This window comes from Tasmannia lanceolata, unplaced genomic scaffold (assembly GCF_043159265.1).
Source record: "Tasmannia lanceolata isolate RefF3 unplaced genomic scaffold, GAP_Taslan_0.1 ptg000006l, whole genome shotgun sequence".
NCBI classification, from domain to species: Eukaryota; Viridiplantae; Streptophyta; class Magnoliopsida; order Canellales; family Winteraceae; genus Tasmannia; species Tasmannia lanceolata.
Window position 1 is genome coordinate 9,990,555 of NW_027518683.1, and position 26,189 is coordinate 10,016,743.

General features: G+C 39.2%; 2 protein-coding genes across 4 annotated transcripts; one reads left to right on the forward strand and one right to left on the reverse strand.

The window, feature by feature from the left end:
* Positions 1-894: 894 nt before the first annotated feature.
* LOC143879621 (putative LRR receptor-like serine/threonine-protein kinase At4g30520) lies at positions 895-6,852 on the forward strand. The gene is made up of 10 exons (XM_077382097.1): positions 895-1,285; positions 1,387-1,519; positions 1,626-1,697; positions 1,808-1,951; positions 2,094-2,165; positions 2,255-2,314; positions 2,405-2,634; positions 3,070-3,429; positions 4,931-5,310; positions 6,208-6,852. Exons 1-10 carry the CDS (start codon positions 1,204-1,206, stop codon positions 6,544-6,546), a joined length of 1,872 nt encoding a protein of 623 aa, XP_077238212.1. The 5' UTR covers positions 895-1,203; the 3' UTR covers positions 6,547-6,852.
* Positions 6,853-8,713: 1,861 nt separating this feature from the next.
* On the reverse strand, positions 8,714-23,611 carry LOC143879622 (transmembrane protein (DUF788)). Of its 3 annotated transcripts, none has more exons than XM_077382099.1 (7): positions 23,424-23,611; positions 22,348-22,403; positions 21,786-21,921; positions 21,034-21,227; positions 10,735-10,819; positions 9,145-9,210; positions 8,714-9,053 (listed from the first exon to the last, which is right to left on the reverse strand). In XM_077382099.1, exons 3-7 carry the CDS (start codon positions 21,867-21,869, stop codon positions 8,961-8,963), a joined length of 522 nt encoding a protein of 173 aa, XP_077238214.1. In that variant the 5' UTR covers positions 21,870-21,921; positions 22,348-22,403; positions 23,424-23,611; the 3' UTR covers positions 8,714-8,960. The 3 variants fall into 3 exon arrangements, with proteins under 3 accessions (XP_077238214.1, XP_077238213.1, XP_077238215.1); XM_077382098.1 differs by having other exon boundaries at positions 21,786-21,932; XM_077382100.1 differs by lacking the exon at positions 22,348-22,403 and having other exon boundaries at positions 21,786-21,932.
* Between the last annotated feature and the right edge of the window lie 2,578 nt (positions 23,612-26,189).

Genomic DNA, 26,189 nt, shown 5'->3' on the forward strand with positions numbered 1-26,189 from the left:
CCACCACTCTAACCCATTGCACCTAAGCCAACTATAATTGAATTATCTTAGAACCCTGCGTAATAAAGTGGGCTTTGCCAAGAAATGCTTAGCCATTGATTTATTTTTGTTTTAAATTTTAGCCATTGATTTTTGTTGGCATTGATGACATAATGAACTCGTCTATGTTGCATGAATCACGTCCCACGTTAGCGTGCAAGATCAAATGCAAATAAATTTTAGAAGTATCTAAGAAGGGGCTTAAGCTTCTCAACGAGCTTCATTCCCCCATAAACTACAGACCATGTGTGGGTCATGGTGTTTTATCTTTAGCTGCTATTTATAGGCCCCACATAGATGAGTGATAAGGGTCCCCTTGAAGCTGTTTTTTTTTCCAAGGACGCCCTTCATTCTATCATTCCCCTCGATATAATATTACCATAACAAAATCCATAAACAAAGAACAAGATCAATTCAAAATATACTTTATCCAAGCAGGATAGCCAATCCCAGTAGCAACTTGTCCAACTACGCTTGGTGAGGATGTAAGAATTGTTTTCCAAGAAAAAAATTTCAAGAGAAAATTTTGATGGTTACCAAACATACCCTTGCAAACAAAATCGACAATAGGCAAAAAGTCCGAGTAGATGTTTTGGGCCATATCAAAGATTATTTTATTGTACCTTGACCCATTCACTCTCGATGTACGGTTCGGATCATCTACCCATACAGAGAGCGTACGGCGGAGATGGCTGATGAATCCCATCTCGGACAATTAGGAGTTAGCAAAAGCAGATCAGTTACAATTTAAGAATTAGAGACAATTGGTATTATCGACATTTCACACAATAACGGTACTCCTCACTTATTCTTCGTGCAAAGATAAAGGCGATATTATGCAATAAGCCACCTTTACCCTTTTCCTCAAAAAACACAGCAAAAGAGGGGAAAAAAACCTGCTCTCTCTCTCTCTCTCTCTCTCTCTCTCTGTGGAATGAGCGTGGGTGAGTAAGCGCGCATGTTATTTCAGTGAGTACAGTACCACTCCCCGTCCCTCTCAAATTCTGCGCACTCTGACACCCAAATCACTTCCTTGATCTCCCTCCCTCTCTCTCTCTCTCTCTCTCTCTCTCTCTGTCTCAATATTTTCTGTTCTGTATATGTATATATGATTTTACCCGTATATCATAAATTAGCTGTGAAACTCTTCTCTCTCCAACTCTCATGGCGTTGAACATCATCTGTCTCATCTTCTTTGTCTCCTTTCCAACTCTCTCTTTCTCCTTTGAGCCACTGAATCAAGAGGGTAATATATATGTTAATTGAAACTTCCTCTTTTGCTTTTTCTTTCACCCTTGTTTTTGTCTTCTCTCACGGATTTCTTTGGGTTTTGTATTGTTTAATTAGTTATGGCTTTGATTAGCATCAAGGGTGCCTTGAATGATCCTCATGGTGTATTGAACAATTGGGATGAAGATTCTGTCGATCCATGTAGCTGGGCCATGATCACTTGTTCTTCAAATAATCTCGTTATTGCCCTGTCAGTCTTTTATTTTTACTTTTACTTTCTCTCTCTCTCTAAGGTTTGTTTGATGGGCAAAATAGAAGAAAAAAATCAGGTTTTAAGTTCTATATATTTTTTGCAGGGGAGCTCCAAGCCAAAATTTATCTGGAACATTGTCTGAAAAGATTGGGAATCTCACAAATCTACAGCAAGTGTAAGAAAAATATTGTTTCAAAAATCCATCAAGGCCTTTCCCTTTTTCCTTATTTTCTTCTTATTATTTCTTTTGCTCTACTTTCTAAATCTGGGTATGTGATTTTTCAGGTTACTGCAGAACAATAACATATCTGGAGAAATCCCAGCTGAGCTTGGAAAGCTTTCTAAACTACAGACCTTGGATTTCTCTAACAACCAATTTTTCGGACTCATTCCCGACTCGTTGGGTCAGCTCACGAGTCTTCAGTACATGTTAGTATTTTTCAATTTTCATCACACAACTCAAAAAAGAAAAAGAAAAAAGCAATAGCAATTTCTCTTTCAGTGTTAATCTGTTCTGCTTTATCCTGATAACCCTGTTTCTGATATCTGTTTTTCTGTCTTTGTTGAACAGGAGGCTGAACAACAACAGTTTATTTGGACCTTTCCCTGTAACTCTAGCAAAAGTCCCCAAACTCGCTTTCCTGTGAGTTTTTTTGTTTGTTTGTTTCTTTATGTAATTTCTTGAGAAATATCTGAGGATGAAATATTTCAATTAATATTGTTTTTTTTCAGGGATTTGTCATACAACAATCTCAGCGGACCTGTCCCTAGGTTTCCCGCCAGAACGTTCAAGTGGGTTCTTTTCTTTTTTTTTCAATGTTCTTTCCTTTTCTTCATTCAAGTTTGTTAAAATTTTCTTACATTTCTCTTTCTTCTTTTTAGTATTGTCGGAAATCCTCTCATTTGTGGAAGTAGTTCTTCTGAAGAATGCTCTGGAACGGCCACTCCCATTCCTCTTTCCACCTCTCTTGAGTCATCAAGGAGAAAAAGCAAAACAAAAAAATTAGTCATAGCAATTGGGGCTACTCTCAGTTCTACATCTCTGTTCTTCTTGGGTTTACTACTCTGTTGGAGAAAAATGCAAAAGAATCGAATGGTTCTAAACATCAACGGTCAGTATCAAAAGTTGAAACCCTTTAATAATAGCACAAACTCGTCTTGTCTTTTCTTTTGAAATTTGCTTGTAAGAACTTTTGGGAACTGAATTAACTTTTGACAGCTGTTTAAATAATAAAAGACAAGATGAGTTAGTGCAATTATCAAAATAAATTAGTGCAATTATCAATAGCCAAAAACTTAGGTTGTTGATATTGGCACTACCATGTTTTGATAATTGCACAAATTCACATTGTCTTTTCTTTTTTAAATTGGCTTCTGGGTGCCCTTTTGGGAATTGTAATAACCTTAGACAGCTGGTTAAAACATAAAAGACAAGGTCAGTTACTTCAGCTATCAAAATATGGTAGTGCCAATATAAGTAACCAGACATTAGTTAAAAAACGAAAGGAATATTAATAGAAAACAATTTTTTTTTTTGTCTTTGTCAGATAAACAAGAGGAAGGGATGATAGGTTTGGGGAACCTGAGGCAGTTTAGTTTCAAAGAGCTTGTAACAGCGACTGATAATTTTAGTTGCAAGAATATATTAGGGATGGGTGGATTTGGGAATGTTTATAAGGGGACATTAGGAGAGGGGACTGTGGTGGCTGTGAAGAGACTGAAAGATGTGGGTGGTGGTGGGGCCATGAGCACTAATGGAGAGATTCAGTTCCGGACTGAGGTGGAGATGATTAGTTTAGCGGTGCACCGGAACTTACTACGTTTGTTGGGTTACTGTGCTACTTCTACTGAGAGGTTGCTTGTTTATCCATACATGTCTAATGGCAGTGTTGCTTCTAGACTCAGAGGTGAGTACTATTATACCTCTCTCTCTCTCTCTCTCTCTCTCTCTCTCTCTCTCTGTTCAGCTTTTGCTTTTGCTTTTGCTTTTGCTGCTTTCTTGAATTACCAGAGTAGCCCTCGATATGTTCTTTTGAACGAGCTGAGCCAATTGACCAAAATACCCTTGTGTAGGACCAGTTTTAACTTTTTGAGGCTCTTTAGTTTCTCCCAGGGGCTCTCTTCACTTGCTTTCCCGGGAAAGCAAATCCCTGGAATACAACCTCTTTTTTCCTTGACAAGACAGAATTCTGGTGTTCACTTGATTTTATGAGAAAGTAACAAGCCTAGGTGGAAAATGTCAAATAATGACACGGAGATTGCCAAAAATGTTGTGGAAGCGTCTTTTCTCACAAGCATTAGAAAACAAATCCCACAATTTTGGTCGGATTTGCTTTCCCTGAAAAACTAGTGAAAAAAGGTGGGCGAGCAGTTTCTCGGGAAACCTTTTCCAGCACAATTCCTGCGCACGTGAATAGACGCGGGAAACCTTTTCCTATACAGTTTCCCTGGATTTCTTTTCCTAATGCCACATCAAATTCCCAGAAAACCTTTTCTTTTCCTTTCCCGGGAAACAAGTGAACAGAGCCAGTGTCTGCAATGAGTTGGAAACTTGGAATAGGGGATGTTTGCGTCCAAAAGGATAGGAGTTGGAATAAGGAACGTTAGCATATTGTTCGTTCATGGAACCGGCATTTTGTAAATTGGATTTTTACCTATGATTATTCCTAATTTATGATTAAACTTTTAAAATATATTTTTAATAAGGTATAATTATATTTGCTACTTAATTGAACATAGATTTGATACTAAGGGCATGCATGGCAATCATGCAATTAGTTTTTCCTGATTTTTTTTTTTCCAAATTTTTACATGCTAAGGATTTTTTTTTTCTAGGAAAGTTAATTTTTACACCAAAAAGGGCATTATTAGACATTGGAAAAATCGTTCTTCAGATAATTTTTTTCCATGATTGCAAAAACATGCCCTAAACTCTGTAGCCAAATGCACTCCGTCTATTTTTAAGGGACATTTTACCAGAATTGTGTTTTCGTTTAAAAAAAATGTTTATGCCCTGTGTTGTTTTGGATTTTGGGAAGCGATCTGAACCGTTCATTTGATAGCCCAGGATTACTAGGCATTTCACGTATATTATTTCTGGGCCAACGTGGTACGGTCACCACCACCACTGCATAGTGGGGTCTCACCATCAATTGATCCAAACCGTTCATTTAATAACCCTGGATTTAGATCACCCATGGCCAAAGAAATATCGCTAGACTTACCAATAAAGTGTATTGTATGTGGTTGAACATTTGCTTGTTAGTAGATTTTACAGTCAATCAAGAGGACGGGTTCAGATGAATCCAATGTGGGACCTACTAATTTAATAGTGGGGGCGCCAAAATTTATTACAATGGCCCTGCAATGGATGGTCCATACTCATGTCAAATCCATTTTCTTTTACAGGGAAACCTCCATTGGATTGGCAGACAAGGAAGAGAGTTGCTCTTGGAGCAGCAAGGGGACTATTGTATCTACACGAGCAGTGTGATCCCAAGATCATTCACAGAGACGTGAAGGCTGCCAACATACTCCTTGACGACTACTGTGAAGCCATCGTGGGCGACTTTGGGCTGGCAAAGCTGCTGGACCACAGTGACTCTCACGTCACCACCGCCGTTCGGGGAACTGTCGGACACATTGCGCCGGAATACCTATCGACCGGACAATCGTCAGAGAAGACTGATGTTTTCGGATTTGGAATTCTATTATTAGAACTGATTACAGGGCAACGAGCGCTCGACTTCGGAAAGGCCACAAACCAGAAGGGAGTCATGCTAGACTGGGTAAGCCCCATTTTCAGATGTTTAAATGTTTTCACTTATTTTTCAGAAAGTTTAAAGGGGCTCACTTCTTTGGATGATCCAAACCGTTTATTTGATGGGCCACCACTTAAATAGGCCGTACCCTGCAAATCACCTCCATAGGACTTTCCACTCTATAGAGATTTTTTTGTTGACATAGGGTATCCCCACTCTACTCATGTGCGCAATCACCCTTAAACCACACACATCGGGTAAGCCTTGGGGAATCGAACTCGTGTCACTAAGGAGAAAACCCACGACGCCAGCCAACGTGCCAACCCCGTACAGGTTTTGTACAGAGATTAGAGTGTTAGGAATCATATGGAGATGATTTAGTGGCCTGTTTGTTGGGGTTCCACACAGAAGCAAAAAAATCCCACATTGGAAATGTCAAGGGATGTGGATGGAGTTATTAGGGGTTATAAGGGGAATAGGCATCCTCCCTCTAACGGCTAGCTTTTGGGGGTGAGTTCTACCCGGTTAAATTCCTTACACTATTTTCGCCATGGCCCATCAAATGAACGGTTTTGATCATCATATGAAGTGGCCCCACTTTATAAGCGTGTCGTATCCATTATTTGTGAGAAAGTACTCTGGGTCCGCTTCATATGATGATCCAAACCGATCATTTGTTGGCCAGAACCTAATAGGCTGTACCCGTAAAATCATTTTCATAGGATGTTCCTAAGCTTCCGACCTATAAAGGTTTCTATAATGTGCAATTTCTCTACAGATCCGAGGGTTAGGATCATCTTATGGAAATGATTTACAAAGGACATCCTATTTACGTTCGGCCCAACAAATTAACGGTTTGGATCATCCTATATGAAGTGGGCCTCACAATCTCCTTTTTCTGAAATTTGTGAGGGTGGTTTGCAGGTGAAGAAAATACATCAAGAGAAAAAGCTGGATCTGTTAGTAGACAAGGATATTGGGAGTAACTATGACAAAATAGAGGTGGGGGAGATGGTGCAAGTAGCTCTCTTATGCACTCAATACCTTCCTGCCCACAGACCCAAAATGTCCGAAGTGGTGAGGATGTTGGAAGGTGATGGTCTAGCAGAAAGATGGGAAGCTTCCCAAAACAAGACCCACACCATTTCTAGTAAAAAAACATCACATGATGACGATTGTAACATGTTGGTCGTGATGATGGATGGCCATGATGATGACGATGACCATCATGTTCAAGAAATGGAGCTCTCTGGTCCTAGGTGACTTTTTTCTTCTCTCTTGTTCTTGTGTGAAAATAGTAATAATAATTGGAAAAGGCCTAGGTTTTCATAAGGTGGTGATGGGCTAACTCCTAACCAGCTTATATTTGTTTTAGTATCATGTAATTTTTCTCTCTCTCTCTCTCTTTTCCTTCTTTCAAAAGATCAGTCGTTTAGCCTCAAAGAAACATGTAGAGATTAGCCTCTTTTTCTTTCTTTCTTTTTTCTTTGTGAGGTGTGGTATTGTGTAGGGCTACTTTTTATTCATTTTTGTATATCAAAAATACAATAGTCCCTCATGTACTTTTTATCTCTAGTTGGTTTTGGTTATGTTTACGCTTTTAATTTACAATGGTTTAAATCATAAGTAACATGTAACACATTTTGGATCATTGAACCCATGTCCTGCTAGATTGTACCCATACCGGATTCTTGCATTTCCACTGAGTGCCATTACTAATTTTCAAAATTTCAGAGAACCTTTTTTGGTTTTTACACAAACCCATCTATGTATTATTAATAAAGTAATTTTTACTGTACCTTCAGCATTTTTCATTCTTCTTCACTTTCTTAATTTTACCACTACTAGAAATTTTGGCAACCTACGACCTCTAAGGTTGAAGAACAAACCCTTGACCAATTGAGCTATAGAGGCTCAATACCCCCATTCTCTAATACTTATCAGGGGCTTTGCTTGGCAATTCCGTGTAAACCCATTTCACGGTTTACTTTTATATGAGAACAGCCACCATAGTTGAATTATATGAATAAGACAAAATCTGCTGAACAGTGAGCATTTGTGGCTGTTCTCTGGTGCAAAAGTCTGCCGCAAAATTGCCTAGCAAGTCCCACTTAACATAGGGAAGTGATATATTTGCCCCACTATTTTTACGTGGGACAGCCAATAAGAGGTTGTTTTATTGTCGGAATTACATGCGTTGCCCGAATATCAGCCTTTCACTTTAATGTGAATGGCTGAAATTAATCCAAACTGTAGAAAGTATAAAGTATAAAGTATAAAGCAAAGTTCGACTAAATATCACGTTTCACGAATAAAGTAAAACAAAACCAGCATGTTTAATGATGAAAGCAAAATAAAATCAGCTTGAAATCCTTTGGCGCCTACTTATATATTATATGGTGGGAAAAAATTGAAGACCTATGCTGGATGATGAATATCATGTCAAAGTCTACATATTTAGACACAATGTTGGGACGTTGAATCAATTTGTCCAAAATCCCTTCTGCACAGAAAACCAAACGCGCCACATTTTGTAAAGGATCAATTTTGGACTCTAAGATGTAAGACATGGAGAATTTATATGATGGGTGGCCGTGAAAACACGTTCGGATGATCCTAACCCTCCGATATGAACTGATCTGAATATGGAGATTTCCAAAACTCACTTACGGAATCTTCAACAGATCGGAGGGTTAGGATCATCCTATGGAACTGATTTTTGGGGCACAACCTATTTACGTTGTGCCGAAACAGTTGAACGGTTTGGATCATCAAAAAAAGTGGGCCGTACCTACATTTTTTAGACTTCACGTGCTTTCACGTCCACCCATCATATAAATTCTCGTAAGACATGACCTTACTATTGTGTATTGCAACTGAGAAGAGTCCAAAGTTACATGTATCACTAACATTGAATGGAAGAATTAGAACAAGGGAGAAAGTAAGCACTGGGATTAATGAGAACTCTTTTTTAGAGGTATTCTAACTGAATGGCGCCCTTGCAGAGAAATGGGGTGAAAGGGCGCCCCCATTGGCTGCAAGGGGCAGTCATGCATTTAATGCACTTTGATTTTCAGCCATTATAAACTTTTTTACAAACTCCTGCGCAAATTGTTTCCAAGTTAAAAGGGAAGTGACAAACTTTTTTATATTAGAGGGGGCTGTCCCAAGTGGGGAAAAAAAAGGGCCCCCCACACCCTCCCCTAGTGTATTTATGGACTGCTCTTTATGATCAAGCTAGGTCCCACAGCATAAATGTGTGGTAAAGGCTGCTGATTTGGAGGATCTTTGTGAGGCAACCTACGTAATCGTGGTCTCAGGCCACATGAATGCTCTATCTAAAAGATCAATGTCAATGAAAATCAACGGCCTAGCTTCTTTTGTGCACTAGACACCTTATTTGATCAAAGTTCTTGGGTAATCCAATTAGTATAGAACCAGCTGTAAATTATAACTTCTTATTAAAAAGGTTGGCACGACAAGGGTTAGAGAATTGGTTAGCTCTCACAAATCAAAACATGATAGCTATATGGAAAGGATAATAATAGTAAGAAATTATACCCCAGGCATATCTGAGCCTTTTCAAACTCATGGGTTGAGAAACCAGGGTCATGGAGGCCTGCCTTCATTGAATTCAGTACCTTCATTAGACATGAATTGTCAACTTAATCAAGAAATCACCTATTTCTTGTCTTGGCAAATTTCGGTCTTGAAGCCTTCTTCTCCATCTTTTCCCTTTTCTTGCGGCCCTTCTCATCCTCCACAGCTCCCTGCAAGCAGTATAAAATCCAAATTATTGGAAATAGATCTAGTTATTGCAGACATTAACTATAACGACATGGATGGAAGAGTAGGGCATACCTCTGAACCTTGACTCAAGTATCCCTTTATAAGACCAGAACACTGGTATATACCAAACCCCGGTATCTGAAACAAGAAGATGGGGCATTCAAAAAAGTTTTAATACATGAAAATATACTAAAACATAGAGTTGCCTCTTCATCAGCAGGGTCATGACCCAAATGCAACTTCGAGGTCTATCTGCATGTTTACCTACAAGTTTAGAGAATACTTGAGTCATGTGATGGATAAGCATGAGGGCTGTATGTGCATTACTTTGTTTACTTGCATAGGCAAGCATGCAGGATTTCTTCTGAGAGCACCTGCTCTCTGTTGGGGCTGTTCACCATGAGGATAGCAAGCCAGGTTACCAGAACAAAATTGGTGAACATCGGACAAGATAATTTCAAGAAATAGCTTGCTTAAGGATTTCTATCACCATGGTGAACAGCCTTAACAGCTGGTGTAGCAGCCAACTATCTTGTATATCTTGTACTCAATAGAGCAACGAAATGAAGTGCTCCATGGGCTCTTATCAGTGGAAACAATAGAGTCGTACCTAAAGAATGAAGGGGAGCCCATCATGTATTAGATGGGTCCCCGACTGACCACAGGTGGCTCCTATTGTTTACACCTATTGTGAGCATCAAAGTAACAAAATTTGGTACTGACCACTCGTGAATACAAATTAAGCCCATTACATCGTCAGAAGTGGAGGCCTACTATAGTTATTCGTTGTACTTTGTCATTACAGCTTATGACAGAGAAAATTGTTTGCAGAGTTTTCCTAGCGTGTCCATCGCAGAAGGCATTTCCCGGATGGGCTGTTGCCTGTGATTGCAACCAGGCAGGCTCAGGCTCACTTTTCAATAGATTTTGTCTTTATTCATGAGGTGGCTGCTCTCATGCAACAGCCCATCTGCGAAATGCCTTCAGCGATGGACGCTAGCAAATCCCTTGTTTGAATGCAGCAAGTGAAAGCCAATGCAGTGAAGTGGCTTCATTAAGGAACAAGTACGGAAACAAATGAAATTGGGCAAAACAAGTCAAAGTCAACAAAAGTTGCAAAAGGATCTCTCAAATGTTGAAGCAACACCATAGTTGTTTCCAAAAAAGAGTTCAAGTATTGTATGTCAAATTTTATTTCAGGGTGATTTGTTCTGTTTCTGCTATAACTTGGAAGTTTTTAGAAATATTCTTTCATTAGTGATCCACCAAATGTATCATACAACCAGCCGGTCATTTTATAGTGCAGCCGATTTGAACATGAGATCTTCAGTTCAAATTGAAACTGCTCTGTTTTTTCTCAAATAAATCATTTTAAAATCTCATATCAATATCAAATTAGTCATGGAAGACGGAAATCAAAGATTCTCATGAGGTACTGGATTGGTATGATCAAAATTTCCAGTTTAGTCGCTCATTTAATATACATTCAAAAGGATATCAGTTTCCATTTCCGGCACTACGATTCAGAAGTTTTCAAGTTTTGTTGGCAATGAAAGTTATCTTGACGTTTTACAATATGAGAACATTTCAAAGGTAATTAGATGCATGTCCATTAAACACTGTACCTATGAGAAGCCAGCGAGAAGGGGTTTTGGATCTTACCAATAAATACGTGTACCAAAATTTGCCAGAAAAGATGGACATCAGCTGTACAAAGCTTGTTATATAGATCACGTCATGTAAATAGCTGCAAGATGAATCATTTATCAAATGGCATGTAGATAAACATGATTTTACAGCCCATGCTGGCCAAATACAGAAGAAAATAAACAAGCTTTAACTAAAGGGCGATGATATTTTCACCCCCGTGCAGTACGCATTCGCCCCCCTTTTAACGTTATTTGACATCAATAAGTGTTACATTTGCCCACTGTCCACGTTATAAGGGGGCGAATGCGTACTGCAGAGGGGGTGCGTTAAATTTGCCCACTGTTCACATTATAAGGGGGCGAATGCGTGCTGCAGAGGGGGGTGAAAATATCATCTCCCTAACTAAATTGTGACAAATTCAAGTAAACAGAGTAAGCTTATGTCTGTCGCATATATGATAAAAGCTTATAATTCCATCGAAGCTAACACTTATCCTCCTATTATTAATTACACAATCCATCTTCAATTCAGGGATGACAAAAAACAAAGGTATGCTGTAAGAATCCAAGTGAGTCAGAGAAACAAATCTAGAAAACAGTTATGGAAGTGCTCCAAAAGCAACAGTACCCACTTTGATTATAAAATATGGAGCTAACAGTGTAAAATCAACTAAATTGTGTGAACTACCCATCTTCCATAGATGTCAAAAAGAACCAGGTTCAGGCATGGCGTGATGCAGAGAAAATTTAAAGGTCAATTAATAACGAATTTGAATTTATTTTTTATTTTTATTTTTTTGAAGTTTGATGATTTTTTACATTTTAGGGATATTTCTGTTGGGTTTTAGAAACTTGATGTTCTGGGAGATCTTTCAGGAGTTTATACTTTGAATTGTGGAGGGTGAAGTTGAGGTAAGAAGGTTGGATTAGGATTTGTTTATAGTTAGAAATAATTTAAGATAGTCAGTTATATTTTTAAAAGTGATTTGGGTTAGCTTTCTTTCAAAAGTTTCTATTTTTGTTCCGAGACAGTTATAGATTGTTTAGAACTGTTTTATAAGTGTTTTTAAGTTGGAAAGTGTCTAGAGTTAGGTGTCTTTAGTTTGGGAAGGCTTTGGAGTCACAAAAGGTTTAGTATATGGTCAATATAAGGGTCATTGGACTAGCTTTATAGTTTATAATCATTGTCAAAATTTGAAGTTTATAAAGGAAGTTTTGCCTTTTCTCTGCTGTCTTCTCTTTGAGACAGCAGCTTATCTTTCCCTCTTCATCATATATTGAGATATGTGCTTTGTATTGTTTTCAGTTGATTTTAAGTTCGAAGGTTGTGATTATTATTCTTTTTTTTTTTGTAAAATTGTGGGTATAATACAATGTATAATAAGGACATGCTCACTTCAGGACGTGGAGAACTCCTAGGTAGAGAGACTTCTGAAATTTATGAGAATGTTTACAAATGCAACATAAAAAATGTCCACGAAGTGAGTCGAGAAACACGGAAAATAAAATTTAGGAAAAAGATTAGTGCTACGAACAACATTATATCTCAGGAAGATATGCCTCTGTTATTCTGGAGACAGTTGCAAATTTTGATAAACCTAAAACTGTATGTCCATATTAATGGAGGCGTCAGCTATTCAACAATGACAACCATGATCTTAACACTAGAAATGCAAACCAACCGGTAAACATTAATAACTTTATAACATCATCACAGATACAAAACTAAGCACAAAGATGATAATAAAAATGAGAAAAATATCTTTTTAAGTCAAACATCGTTAAGGAAAATGACTTGAGGTCATAGCCCCAGTGCCTCGTGTTGATGTGATCCGAACTAAAAAGGATCATCTTTATTTTCATTATTGCACATGTTATTTGGATTATTAGACTTATTTATGTTTATTTGATATGCAGAGATGTGGGAGATGTCCACATCATCTAGGGCCCACTTGCACACACCACACATGCTTTTATTTATTTATTTAGGTGCCTTTTCCATTTTCACCCTTATTTCACTATTTATTTGTGTTTTATTGAAGGGGTACGGGAGTACTTTCACTTGAAAGATTGAGTTAGCAAAGGAGGGCCCACCAAAAAGCATATAAATAATAATTAGAGGGGAGAAAACCCTAGATTTGACGTTTTGAAAAAACCCAAGAAAGAAAGAAGCCGCAACCTCCCTCTCTCCAGAGACGCCATGTGCGTCATTCCCTCCCCCCTACACGAGGTAGGTTTTTCTCCCTCCATTCCTCTCTTCTCTATTTCTCTCTTCTCATCTTCCTCTCGCTCTCTCTCTCTGTTCTAACCCTCTTTTGTCCTCTCTCCCTCTCATGCCTTCTTAACTTCTTCATTTCCCTACCTAGCCATCTTTTCTTGATCTCTCCTGCCCCTTATTTTCTCCCTATTCCTTTAATCACCTTACCTAGCCATCTTTTCATGATCTCTCTCTCTCTCCCTCGCCCCTTATTTTCTCCCTATTCCTTTAATCTCCTTACCTAACCATCTTTTCTTGATCTCTCTCTCTCCCTCACCACATATTTTCTCCATATTCCTTTAATCTTCTTCCCTAGCCATCTTTTCTTGATCTCTCTCTCAACCCTTATTTTCTCCATTTTCATCACTTTTCTTAATTTCTCATCCCCACTCATTTATTCTATTTATTTCTCTTCTTCTACTCTCTTTTTTCTCTTTCAACCCTAATTTCAAGCCTTAATTGATGACACGCTATTGTCCGAACTTTCGAATGCTACAACGGGCTCCTCCACCACTCTCTTGGCTTCTTTGCTAGTGATATCTCCAAGTGGAATGACTGCTGCACTTTGCGGGTATTATTTTTCCATATTTCAGCCCCGGGTATTATTTTCTCCCTATTCCTTTAATCTCCTTACCTAGCCATCTTTTCTTGATCTCTCTCTCCCCTGCCCCTTATTTTCTCCCTATTCCTTTAATCTCCTTGCCTAGCCATCTTTTCTTGATCTCTCTCTCTCCCTCGCCCCTTATTTTCTTCATATTCCTTTAATCTTCCTACCTAGGCATCTTTTCTTGATCTCTCTTTCGACCCTTATCTTCTCCCTTGTCATCACTTTTCTTGATTTCTCATCTCCACTCATTTATTATATTTCTTTCTCTTCTTCTACTCTCTTTTTTTTCTCTTTCAACCCTAATTACAAGCCTTAATTGATGACACGCTGTTGTCCGGGACTTTCGAATGCTACAACAAGTTTCTCCACCACCCTCTTGGCTTCTTTGCTAGTGAAATCTACAAGTGGAAGGACTGCTGCACTTTGCAGGTATTATTTTTCCATATTTTAGCCCCGTTTAGTCATGTTTTAGCCTCTAAAATTTTCCCTAGACATCCTTAGTTAATTATCCTAGTTTAAGCCTTCTATCATATTTCTAATAATATTTGGGCCCTAGATTGCTATTTTCCTTCATGACCAGTAGTTAAACATTGAATAAATTCAAGTATTTGAGCCTCCTACTTCCTTCTTCTGGTGTTATTTATGCTATTATATGCATTCATGCTTAGTGTAGATTATTTTCCCATTCATGAATTCTCTTTAAAGCTTACTGTTGAATCTTTAAGTGGCCATTAACCATCTTTTATTATTTGCTCATTTATTTTAGATTTGGATATGATTACGCGAATATGAAGTTGGTTCCCACGAGCTCCTAAAAGTTCCTGTAGAAAGTCGCTAGCCTCCGGGTTTGCACCAATGTTTATGATAGTTTCCCAGCCGAATCACGAAGGACTCCACCAATGGCCGCCAATCCTGGATTGCCGAGTGATGATCCATCAAAAATTAATTTGAACCACCCCTCCGGTGGAGCATCCCACCTTGGCATAATTAGAGGCTTCGACTTCTTTTCCGATACAGTTGTACGGCTATTCCGGAGCAAGATAGCGATAGAATACGGAATCGACTCCTTGACTTTGGTTCATGCAATGATGCACATCTTCAAATCTAGGAGTATTTGGTATTGGGATTTTCGTTTTGCACAGATTGTCCGATTATTGCGTTCCATCCAAATTTGCCAAATCACAGCGTAGGGGATCAAAGACCACATCATATTCCCCACACAACCGTGAAAAGCACCTTGCCAATTGAGAAAAAGCGTGACGATATTATTGGGAAGGACCGATGTGATCCCAAAGAAGCATAAATTCCCCATCCAAATAGAGTAGGAGAAAGGGCAAGTCAATAGCAAATGATCCAGCGTCTCCTCCTCATTTCTGCATAACACACACGAGCTTGCGAGTCGGAACCCACGTTTCTTTAATCTGTCGCATGTGTTAATGCAACGGTGTGAAACCGTCCATGCAAATCCAACGATCTAGGGGGAGCATGTGTTTTCCATAAATTAGCCCTACGGGAACGCGGACGGTCCGCGTTCCCTCATTTATCCATGCAAAGAATGACCGCATGGAGAAACCGTGTTGGGATTCCGGCGATCAGATCCATGAATCTTCCTCATTTGGCGATAAATAGCAGGAATCGAGTATGGACAGAGGCATTGTGAATCTTGGGGTCTCCTTGTCTTTCAAGTCTCTACGAAGCCGAATATCCCAAAAATCCAATGTATTTCCCAACCCTCTCTTCAAATAGTCTCCAATCTGTGCATTCGGGTTAGCTGCCACTTGGTGAATATCTGCGAAACTGTTACATGATGGTTCCTCACCAAGCCATAAGTCTATCTAGGATCTTATTTGATCTCCCATCCCTGCTTTGAATTGTACAAGAGGTTTAAAGGATTCCCTTGCCAAGCAAATGGACTTCCAAGCTCCTGAACCCTTTCCACGCATTGCATTGTGACATCCCCAATCCCCCCCATCCCCGCCCATATCTATCACCCAAAATAGCATGCCATAGTGCCTCCTTTTCCGTCCCAAATCTCCACAGCCACTTAGCAAGCGAAGCGATATTGCAAAGTCTTACCTTTTTTTATACCTAGGCCACCTTGTTTCTTAGACTTGCAGACTTTCGCCCGGTTTGACAGAAGAACCAGTCAAACCAGCATCAAGGTCGATGCATCGGCTGGGGGACTGCGGGCGGTAGACGAAACCGAATAGTGAAAATTTCCCTGGACTGAGTCTGTCAAGTCCGTTCGATGTTGCCAATAGAAACATACATGCTCGAGAGCTGCTGTCGGAGACCAGTGTAGTGGGTCGTATGAGCTTCAGATAGCTCAATCAAGCGACCGACAGAGGATTCTAAACTATTGAAACGATCCCCAAACTGGCTAAGATCAGGACGGGCAGGCGAGGAGGGCTCAGCGTTATCACCATTGTCATCATCAATAATAGCAGATAGAGAGGCGCGAAGACGAGGAGGGGCACGGAATATAGGAGGAGGAGGGACCACAAGAGTGGGATTTGCTGGATCCCAGGCAGGTCCGTCAGGCGTAATATTCATCTGACCAAGAGTAACACGATCAATTTTCGATTTCGGATTTTCACGAGGTTCACGCTGGAGGTTGATATTGAAATGTTGAAGAAGCTTGGTGACAATGAGACCATATGGAAATCCGTGTGAGGACGAGTTAGGGCAGTGGCCATGTGACGAAGAAGAACATACCCAAGGTTGATGCGAAGGCCAGTGATGAGTGCAAATACAAAAACGGCCTCATAAGGACAAACCTTGTCCTTATTACCTGTCCGATGAGTGATATTGTTGTACACGACATTATGAAGGATACGAACATAATCATGCAGCTGGTTTGTAAGGTCACCACTCATGTTTGGATACGAGCATAATCATGCAGATGAATTGATTAATGCTTTAGTGTATTTTTCTTGGTTTAATTGGGGAGTTTTCCATTCAGAACTTCTTGATTAATCCTCACTGGACGGTATGTAGATTTTCGTGGCATTACACGTTTTCCTCTTGTGTCTGATTTTGAACGTGTAGGATAGACTGAGATCCTTCACCTACAAGGATTCGTTTACCCAGCTCTTGTTTGAGTTCAAATTTCGTCACATGCCCTTTCATCTTACCCTTGCTGAGTTTTGCACGATTCTTGAAATTCAAAATGACGGCCGTGATCTTTATTTTTGGCCGGATGACGACATGGGTCAGCATGACTTACGTCGTCGTACTGTCTATCGCGTCATCATTAAAGAGGCAAACATGAGTGGTGACCTTACAAACCATCTGCATGATTATGCTCGTATCCTTCATAATGTCGTGTACAACAATATCACTCATCGGGCAGGTAATAGGGACAAGGTTCGTCCTTATGAGGCTGTTCTTGTGTTTGCACTCATCACTGGCCTTCGCATCAACTTTGAGTATGTTCTTCTTCATCACATGGTCACTGCCCTAACTCGTCCTCACACGGATCTTCCATATGGTCTTATTGTCACCAAGCTTCTTCAACATTTCAATATCAACCTCCAGCGTGAACCTCGTGAAAATTCGAAACCAAAAATTGATCGTGTTACTTTTGGTCGGATGAATATTCCGCCTGACGGACCTGCCTGGGATCCAGCAAATCCCACTCTTGTGGTCCCTCTTCCTCCTATATTCCGTGCCCCTCCTCGTCGTCGCGCCTCTCGATCTGCTGCTATTGATGAAGACGATGGTGATAACGCTGAGCCCTCCTCGCCTGCCCCTCCTGATCTAAGCCAGTTTGGGGATCGTTTCACTAGTTTAGAATCCTCCGTCGGTCGCTTGATTGAGCTATCTGAAGCTCATACGACCCACTATACTGGTCTCCGACACTAGCTCTCGAGCATGTATGTTTCTATTGGCAACATCGAACGTACTTTACAGACTCAGTCCAGGGAGATTTCCACTATTCGGTCTCGTCTGCCGCCCCGCAGTCATCCAGCCGATGCATAGACCTTGATGCGGGTTTGACTGGTTCTTCTTTTGATATGATAGTCTCTAACCATCTCTTTTTGGCTGATGGGAACATTCCTTTTTTTTGATGTGGTGATGTTTACTCACTTCTCGTTGGCTGGTTAAATGTTTACAGTGCTCAGACACTCTCTCTGGTAGCTTTGGATAACTTTTTGATGGCTAACCTCTGGATAATTCTCTTATTGCATTTCCTCTCGTTATTTTGGATTCTATTGGGTTACTTGATGGATGATTTGTCTGTCTTTGTTTCTGGTTTGGCTCTCCTCTTATTGCGTTCATGTTGTTATTTTTGGAACTTTGTTCGTGTGCATATTCAGAATGTCATTGGCTCCCTTTTTGTTTATGTCAAAAGGGGGAGAATGAGTAAGCTTGATTGGATATTTGTTGAAACTTACATACAACATGGTAAATATATCTGAATTCGAACAACTTAAGGGGAGCCTACATTCAGGGGGAGCATTTATCCTGTTATATTATCTCCGTTGAACCCCTAATCAATCTAGGTCTGCCATCATAAAAAAGAGGGAGATTGTTAGCCTAAGAGCTTCACATGTACCCAGTTTTGATAGATCACAAACCTATATTGATTGAAATAAAATGGACTAATGACTTGTTCGCAAAGATGTGTGTATCTAGCAGGTCAAGATAATCATAGTTATGGTGGCTAGCCATTAATCTTAAGCAGCAATCTAGCATGAAGAGCAAAAGGAAGTCAAGTGAGAATGAAGCCATGAGGAACCAAGCAAACGAATTCTTGACGATCTGGAGATTCGAAGACTAGAACTTAAACAACTAGGCTAGGGCCAAGTTTATTTCCAAATAGTATGTACAAGATCTCTCATGACTTGTATTCTTGTTAGGGCACAAAGTGGTTTTTCAAAACAATCTTAAAAACCATGTTTTTGTCTCAGACGGACGACCCTAAAAATCGGATGTCCGCGGAGTGTACTGTTTTACCAGAGAAGTTTTATAAAAAAAATTCCAGTGAGAATCTCGGACGACCGCAATATGCGGACATCCGTTATTCCGGACGTCCGCGAAACTTCCGGCCGTCCGTGAACGTCGCGATTTGAATTTTGAAACTTAAAATTGATTTTCTAAATCACGGGATTTGATAAATCTTCTTTGTTTGGAAAGTAAAACGGGCAAATCCTCTTTGATTTCTATAAAAAGGGTTCCATGCCTTCATTATCATTAGCTTAAGCTTTTGAAAATATCTTTGCATTGATGATCTCTTACCTTGATGTGCCCTAGCTTTTGATTCTTGTCAATTGAGAGATCATATGTTCATTTATTGTAATACCCTTTAGTGAGAAAGCCTTGAGAGTTGTATCAAGCCTAAAAAGAAGCTACAGAGTTCTTTACCCCGTTATTCAAAACACTTGTAGTGTGATGGTGTGGTGAGAGAGACAAGTTCTCTATTGGTGTTGTAAGCCTTTCCTAATCGGGCTTGGTGTAAATTCGGAGATTTTTAGTGGAGAAAGCCAAGGAGACAAACTTGGCAAAGTGGACGTAGGTTCTCGACGCGGGAGACCGAACCACTATAAATCGCGTGTGTTGTATGGATTGCATCTTTCTCTTCCTTCTCTTGGTGATCGGTAAAACTCTTTCTTTTATTTTATACTTTCAAGACAAAATACAAAAACCTAGCTTTATAAATTAAAAATCCAAAATTTTAAAAGGAAACCCAATTCACCCCCCTCTTGGGTTGCCAAATAGGATTTCAGACGTATTATTTCTATTACTGCTAACAAAGGATGATCATTGTATGTGTTACATATAAAGAATGCTTTTCTTCATGGAGACCTTGTTGAGAAAGTCTACATGGAGCAACAAACCAGGTTGTTAAAGCAATCCAAGCATGGTTTGACAAGTTTCGTAAGGTTGTTACTTCATGTGGGTTGTGTCAAAGTGAAGCTAACCACTGTTTTGTTCAACACATAAAAGCCGGTCATATCATGCTTATTGTTTGGGGATGATATTGTTGTCACGGGCAATGACAAGTTTGGAATTGGCAAGTTGAAGGAATTTCAAAAGCAAAATTTCTTCATCAAGGATTTGGAACATCTTTATTACTTTCTTGACATAGAAGTTACACGGCCTAAAGCTAGAATTAATCTAGGCAGTAAACCAGTTGACTCAGCTATGGATCCTAACAACGAACTAGATGACTACGGTGAATTTTTTTGATAACCTAGAAAGGTACAGGTGGCTAGCTGATAACGTCTTATATCTTACCATTACGAGGCTTGACATATACTTTGTCGTTGGGGTTGTTACTTGTTAGTTGATTCGTGCAAACTCCTAATGTAGCTCGTATGGCCCAATAGACGGCACCACCTCAAGATTGCGTCAAATTAGATTTTGGATGGAAGGTCTAGAAGGAATTCAAGTAAGCAAAGGTGAGAGGAGGGTAGGGAACCAACTAGAGATTAGAGAAGTAACCAAAGGGACCAGTAGGTGAGTGTGATTTACATGAAGTGGAAGCGAAATAACTCCTTATGGGTCTTCGTATCTTTGCAGAATCGACGAGTGGGAATGTTATGATATAAGGAGATACTACAAACGTTTTATCATGGCCCAAAGACTCTCGATAGGACCATGGAGACTTACGATTTTCATATTGGAGATTTTGGATCTATGTAGCAGACTAAATCCGATACTGTGTCATAGGACGAAATATTCCAATGAGATGGCAGATGTGTTGGTGAGGGATGGAGTGAGAAGAGTTGACAGTGAAGAATACAGTCAAGTTGTAATAGGCGGGGTTTTCATTTTCCAGCAGTAGGCACATCTAGTCCTAAGTCCTTGTATTTTATTTTTCATTTTCTGGAAAAAAATATATTAATGCACGGAAAAAGTAAATAAATAAAATATATGCATGTAGACCTGAAAGAAAAGAACCGAGCATCTAAAATGTGAATAGCTGAACCTCTGATAGCATGTGATTATAATGTCAGCTACTGGACACAGTTGTCGCCATGACTATAACGTCGAAACAAGTTAAAACCATAAGCCTTGCTTACTTTAAGCACCTCTCTAAGAGAAACTCACGTGAGAGAGAGACAGAGGGATTATGGTTGGTGTTTCTTTTTAAGTCTTCCACAGCATATAAGTTGAGAAGTTGTGTCCTTTGTTGTTTCTTGGTACTTCCTGAGAATGTGGAATTCTACAGCTTGAATAAATGTTTGATTGTGTGTTGCATGTCATAATACTCCTGTGAGTAAAAACCCCGATTTTACTAAACCAGAAGGACACACCCTTTTACACTTTCTAATCAGAGCTGGGTATTTCTGACACTCAATCAACACTACATGTATCTGCTTAGCACATTATAAGGCATTTCATGCAAACTATAGACTATAAAATTGATGCAAATGTCCGTGTGAATCTCTTCCTAAAACACAGAGCCATGTGAATGCAGTAAGAGAACTCAATGACATTACCCACAAACTCCACCAGTGCTCATATCGAAACCACCATCCAAAAGTTCCCCATCATCACCATGTGTTGGATTCGCCATTTTGGCCAGTTGTTGATACGGAAGTGCATAGGCCATCGATGTAACTAAGAGACCAACCCAATGCTTCCAAGTCATCGTAGAATGAAAGATAACAACCCTCACCAGAAAGAATACAACCTGCACAATTATAATAATTTAGAAAAGTACAGTACCTCACTACTAAAATCAAATTTAATGGATAAAAACATAATTCATGTACTAATAAAATGAGAATTTATAAGAAACCCAAAACCATAATTGGCTAGTAGTATTCTAATTCATCAAAAGAAAAAAAAACAACAACATCCCAACGTCAAAAACCCAAAAGCATTATTAACTAGTAGTATTCTACTTCATCTAAAGAAAAAAGACAACATCCCAATCTCACCAGAAAGGAAACCCTAGTGAATTTCCAAAAGAACAACTTAAAAAATACAATAGCCGTGGATTCGTGTAATAATTTTAGAAACTACATTATCTAAAGCACAATAGTGCAGAAAGCAATATATTTGGGCTGTACAGAAACCCTAGTTGCTCCAATTGAAGAAATTCTGAAGCTTGTTTGGTCTAAAAAAAAAAAGGGGTCATCATCAAAGTGAGAAAATCCATCTAAAGTGTAATTAAAGGTAGTTAATTGCATAGAATTGGAATGTCCAATTGCTTGAATATGAGAGAGAGAGAGGGATTAGGGCATACATTGCATAAAAGGATGAGGCGAAAGAGATTGTTCATGTGACGATGATTCTGTTCTTTTCTCTTCTTTGCTCCTTGGTTTGCCATCGCTGATGAGAGCTTTACCTTCTTTTTCTCTCCTCCTTCTTCAGATTTTTTTCTGCACAAAATCTATAGTCTGTTCAGTTGCGCGAAGGAAAAGGAAAAGAAAAGGAAATGACATGGCAGAAGGAAATTGAAAGGAAAAGAAACTGCTAAGAAAGCAGTAGGAGTGCGCATTCAGTTGCCAGAAAACGGAAAAGAAACAGCAAAGAAACAGCAGGAATGTGCATTCAGTTGACAGGAAACAAAAAAGAAATAGCACAGAATATGTTCTTTACCACAAACAAGACAATAAAAAACAATCCATCCATCCACAAACCCTCCCTCCATAAATAATCCATCCATCCACAACCCATCCATCCCTCCATAAACAATCCATCCACAAACCATCCCTCCATAAATCACCCATCCATCCAAACACATACAAGCACATCTACCTAAATACGAAATGGAAGGAAAAAAATTAAGTGTGAGTATTGATTACCTTGCAAAAAAAGGAAAAGTTCTTAAAAAGGAAGCTCAGATGAGGACACCAACACCCTGCAAGACAAATACGAGCAAAAATAAATGAAAGGACATGAAAAAGAACCATAACTTCCTTCTCGGAATTTCAGCAAAAACCCCTATCTCAAGCACATCCAAACAACACAAGCACATCTATCTAAATAGAAAAAAAAATAACTGTGACTGTTGATTACCTTGGAAATGAAAATGAAAATCAAATGCGCGGGTGACCACGTACAGAACATTCAATACCTCAATTAATAACATTCACCATCACAGATTTAATATTTGGAGTAAGAAAACAGAAAAAATCAAAGTATTGAAATGTGGGGTTTTATCAGACCTTCAGGTTTCAAAAATCAGAGTTAAAGATCTATTTACCCCTCTCAATAGATCCAAGATATCCTATTCAGACACAAAAAGGAGAGAATAAAATCACAAAACAAAATGACAAAATTGCCGAAAATAAGAGCAAAAGCTACAATTCATCCAGGAAATCCATTTACGACAAGTGACAAAATTAGCTCAAAAAAAAAATTGATATTCCCCTCTCAATAGATCCAATACATCCTCTTCGGACACAAAAAGGAAAGAACAAGATCAGAAAAATACAAGAAAAGTTACAAAATCAGAACAAAAAAAAAAACTAGTTTTCCCACTCAACAGATCTACGATATCCTGTTCAGACACGAAAAGGAGAGAACAAAATAAGAAAAGCTTAAGAAAATCACACACAAAAATGAAAAAATTACCGAAACTAAAAGCAAAGGTTACAATGCATCCAAGACATCCAATTCAGACACCAAGAATACAAATGTCCGAACAAAAACGAAGAAAATAAACAGGATCTGCTGAAAAAATCAGAAAAAAAAAACACAGAAAATAAAGAAAATGCAGAAAAACACAGAAGAAGCCCCAAAGCGGATAGATCGAAAGCTTCCATAGAAAAAAAAAACATCTATCCATGCCTTTAAAATCATAGATCTTAGCATATCCAACAAGAAATCAAAAAAAAAAAAAAAAACGAGGGAAAAAGGAGAAGGAGACGATGCCTACCTGTGCTACCCGAAGGGAGGAGGTGTTAGCAGAAGGGATGTGGTGGTAGCCGACGCGAGGAGTGGAGATCCCACCTCGATCTCCGAGTTGCAGACGAAGGAGAAGAAGAATACGGGTTCTAGGGCTTCGTTCGTCGTGTCTTGAGACGGGTTTTAGGGCAGGGGTAGATTAGGAAAAAGGAAGAGAGATTGATGTGTCTTGTGAAAGTACCCGATTTGTGGCATGGAGAAGGGCAACGATATGGACGGTTAAGATCATCCAATTTGAGTCAAAAAAGAAGAGAGATTGTCATTTCTTTTGTCTAAATATGGTTTTGTAGTATAGAGAAGGCCAGCGGTATGAACGGTTAAGATAATCCAATTTTAGTTGCGAATTTTGAAGATTAACACAAGACTGACCATTGGAGATTAAGAAGTTTTCATGACCGTTTGGTTACGGATTATTGAAGAGCGTTTGGTTGCACCAAAAATAGAGAAAATCAAAGTAAGAGGACATAATTTCTTTTTCGTAATAATATTTGGTTGCTAATTACCATTCACAGGACACTCCTAGTCTACTCTAAATTTTCTTATGCAAGCAAATTTTTTTTTTTAGGAAAATGATAGATGCGCTCCTTTTCATTACTTGGGACACCGCTAGAGTGTATCTATGGCTGCAAAGGTGTTAATGTACTTCACATTTGAAGGAATGAAGTGACTTGATTGCCACGTAAAATGCAGTTGGGTGTCCCAGGTGATGAATAGGGGCTCAATTATCATTTCCCTTTTCTTAAGCTATTTGATTTTTCTATGGGGGTCTGGATTTTTACGGGAAAATCAAAGTAAAGGCACGCTTGGCTACCATTGTTTTTTTTCATGATAAGCCAAGTATCTATGAGTGAAGATGAGGGAGAACTTGTTAAAAATCAAGAAACAAAATTCAGAAAACTAGTGTTGATGAGATGTGACTAAAAATCAAGAAACAAAAAACTTTACTCAAAATTGGATAGATCTTTTCCTTGCCATTTCTTAACACCGGAGACACTAGCTTCCTAGATTTTGTTTCCTGATTTTTAGCAACTTCACACTCATCTTCACTTGGAGAAACCAATTTATCATGGAAAAAAATCATGGGAGTCAGACATGGCCTAAAGGAACTATTTTCCCCTTTTCCTAGCTATATTTGGTTGCCATGTGACAGTCTCTCTTTCTTCTTTTTGTTAATGATAGGTACTTTCATTAAAAATCAAACAAATACCGAGGAGGTCTATACAATCAAAGAGGAAAAAATCGAATAATCAAGGAAATACAAATGCATTCCCCCACCCGACCAAGGATATTAGAGAGTCAAGAGGGGAGAAAGTCGAATAGCTCCACTTTCCCTGTAAACTCCATCTCTAGCTATCCTATCGGCCACTCCGTTGGCTAGCCACCTTACATGGTGGAAAGATATTGATGCGTTCCCTACCCTATCTTGGATCTCATCAAAATAAGAAACAAACCTCCATGGATAAAGAGTAGGAGCCTTTAAGCCACCTTATGATATTAAGAGAGTCCCCTTCTACGACCACTCTACTCGAGTCTTTATTCACAATCAACTTTATTCCTTGATGAATAGCGCGCACTTTTGATTGGCCAGCAACTGCTACTCCTACGGGACTTGAGAATGCCCATCTCACAGCTCCATACTCGTCTCAAACTCCCCCTATTCCAGATAAACTGGGTTCTCCATGTTAGACCCTTCAAAATTAAGCTTCAAGTAGCCACGAGAAGGAGGCTCCCAACCATGGACAATCTTGGGTTCTCAAACAGAACCAAGGCAAATCTCCTTCCATCCAAATTCACGAGCAGACACAAGCTTAAAGCATGGCAGTGTCTTTACCCATGGTATAGTCACTCTAATCACTTTGTTGAAATGCGGTCCCTTTGAGTGTCCTTTAAAGACGCAACCTCTCTCTCTCTCTCTCTCTCTCTCTCTCTCTCTCTCTCTCTCTCTCTCCACAACACCCATATGGTAGCTATAAAAATGATACATTCCATATGATCTTCCTTTTTTTCTCCATGGGACTGTGGGCCAACTCTGTAACAGTTAAAAAAGTTTTGCTAGGAATACCCATTCGATATCAATTCTAGACACTAGTATTCCACTGCACACCCCTATGGTCATCTTACAATGCATGGAAATGTGATCCACTGATTCCCCAGCCTCGATGCACCACGCACAATGACCGATGATCAACATCTACCGGGCTCTAAAAAAGTCTTTCACGAAACTCTGCCCAGCAAAAGACGCATATCCTGAGTGAAGCCTGGATGTTCCAAACTTTGGCTACTTTTCCAGATGATAGTCCTTGTATGCTGCAAAGTTTCCAAATGCGGGTAGTATTTTACGGTTCGACTTTTCTCGAGGAAAAGGTGGAAAAAGTTCCTTTAGGTCATATTTGACAGCTGGAAATTTGTTCATTATAAATCAGCGTTTCAAAGTGAAGATGTGGGTGAAGTCGCTAAAAATCAGGAAACAAAATCTAGGAAATTAATATCTCTGGTGATAAGAAGTGGCTGGGAAAAGGCTGATCCGATTTTGAGTAGAGTTTTTTGTTTCCTAATTTTTCAGTCACATCTCATCACCGATAACACTAGTTTTTTGGATTTTGTTTTCCGATTTTTAGTAAGTTCATCATCATCTTCACTCATAAATGCAGGCTTATCATGAAAAAAAATCATGGTAGCCAAGCGTGCCTTTACTTTGATTTTTCCTTAAAAATCTGGACCCCCATAGAAAATTCAA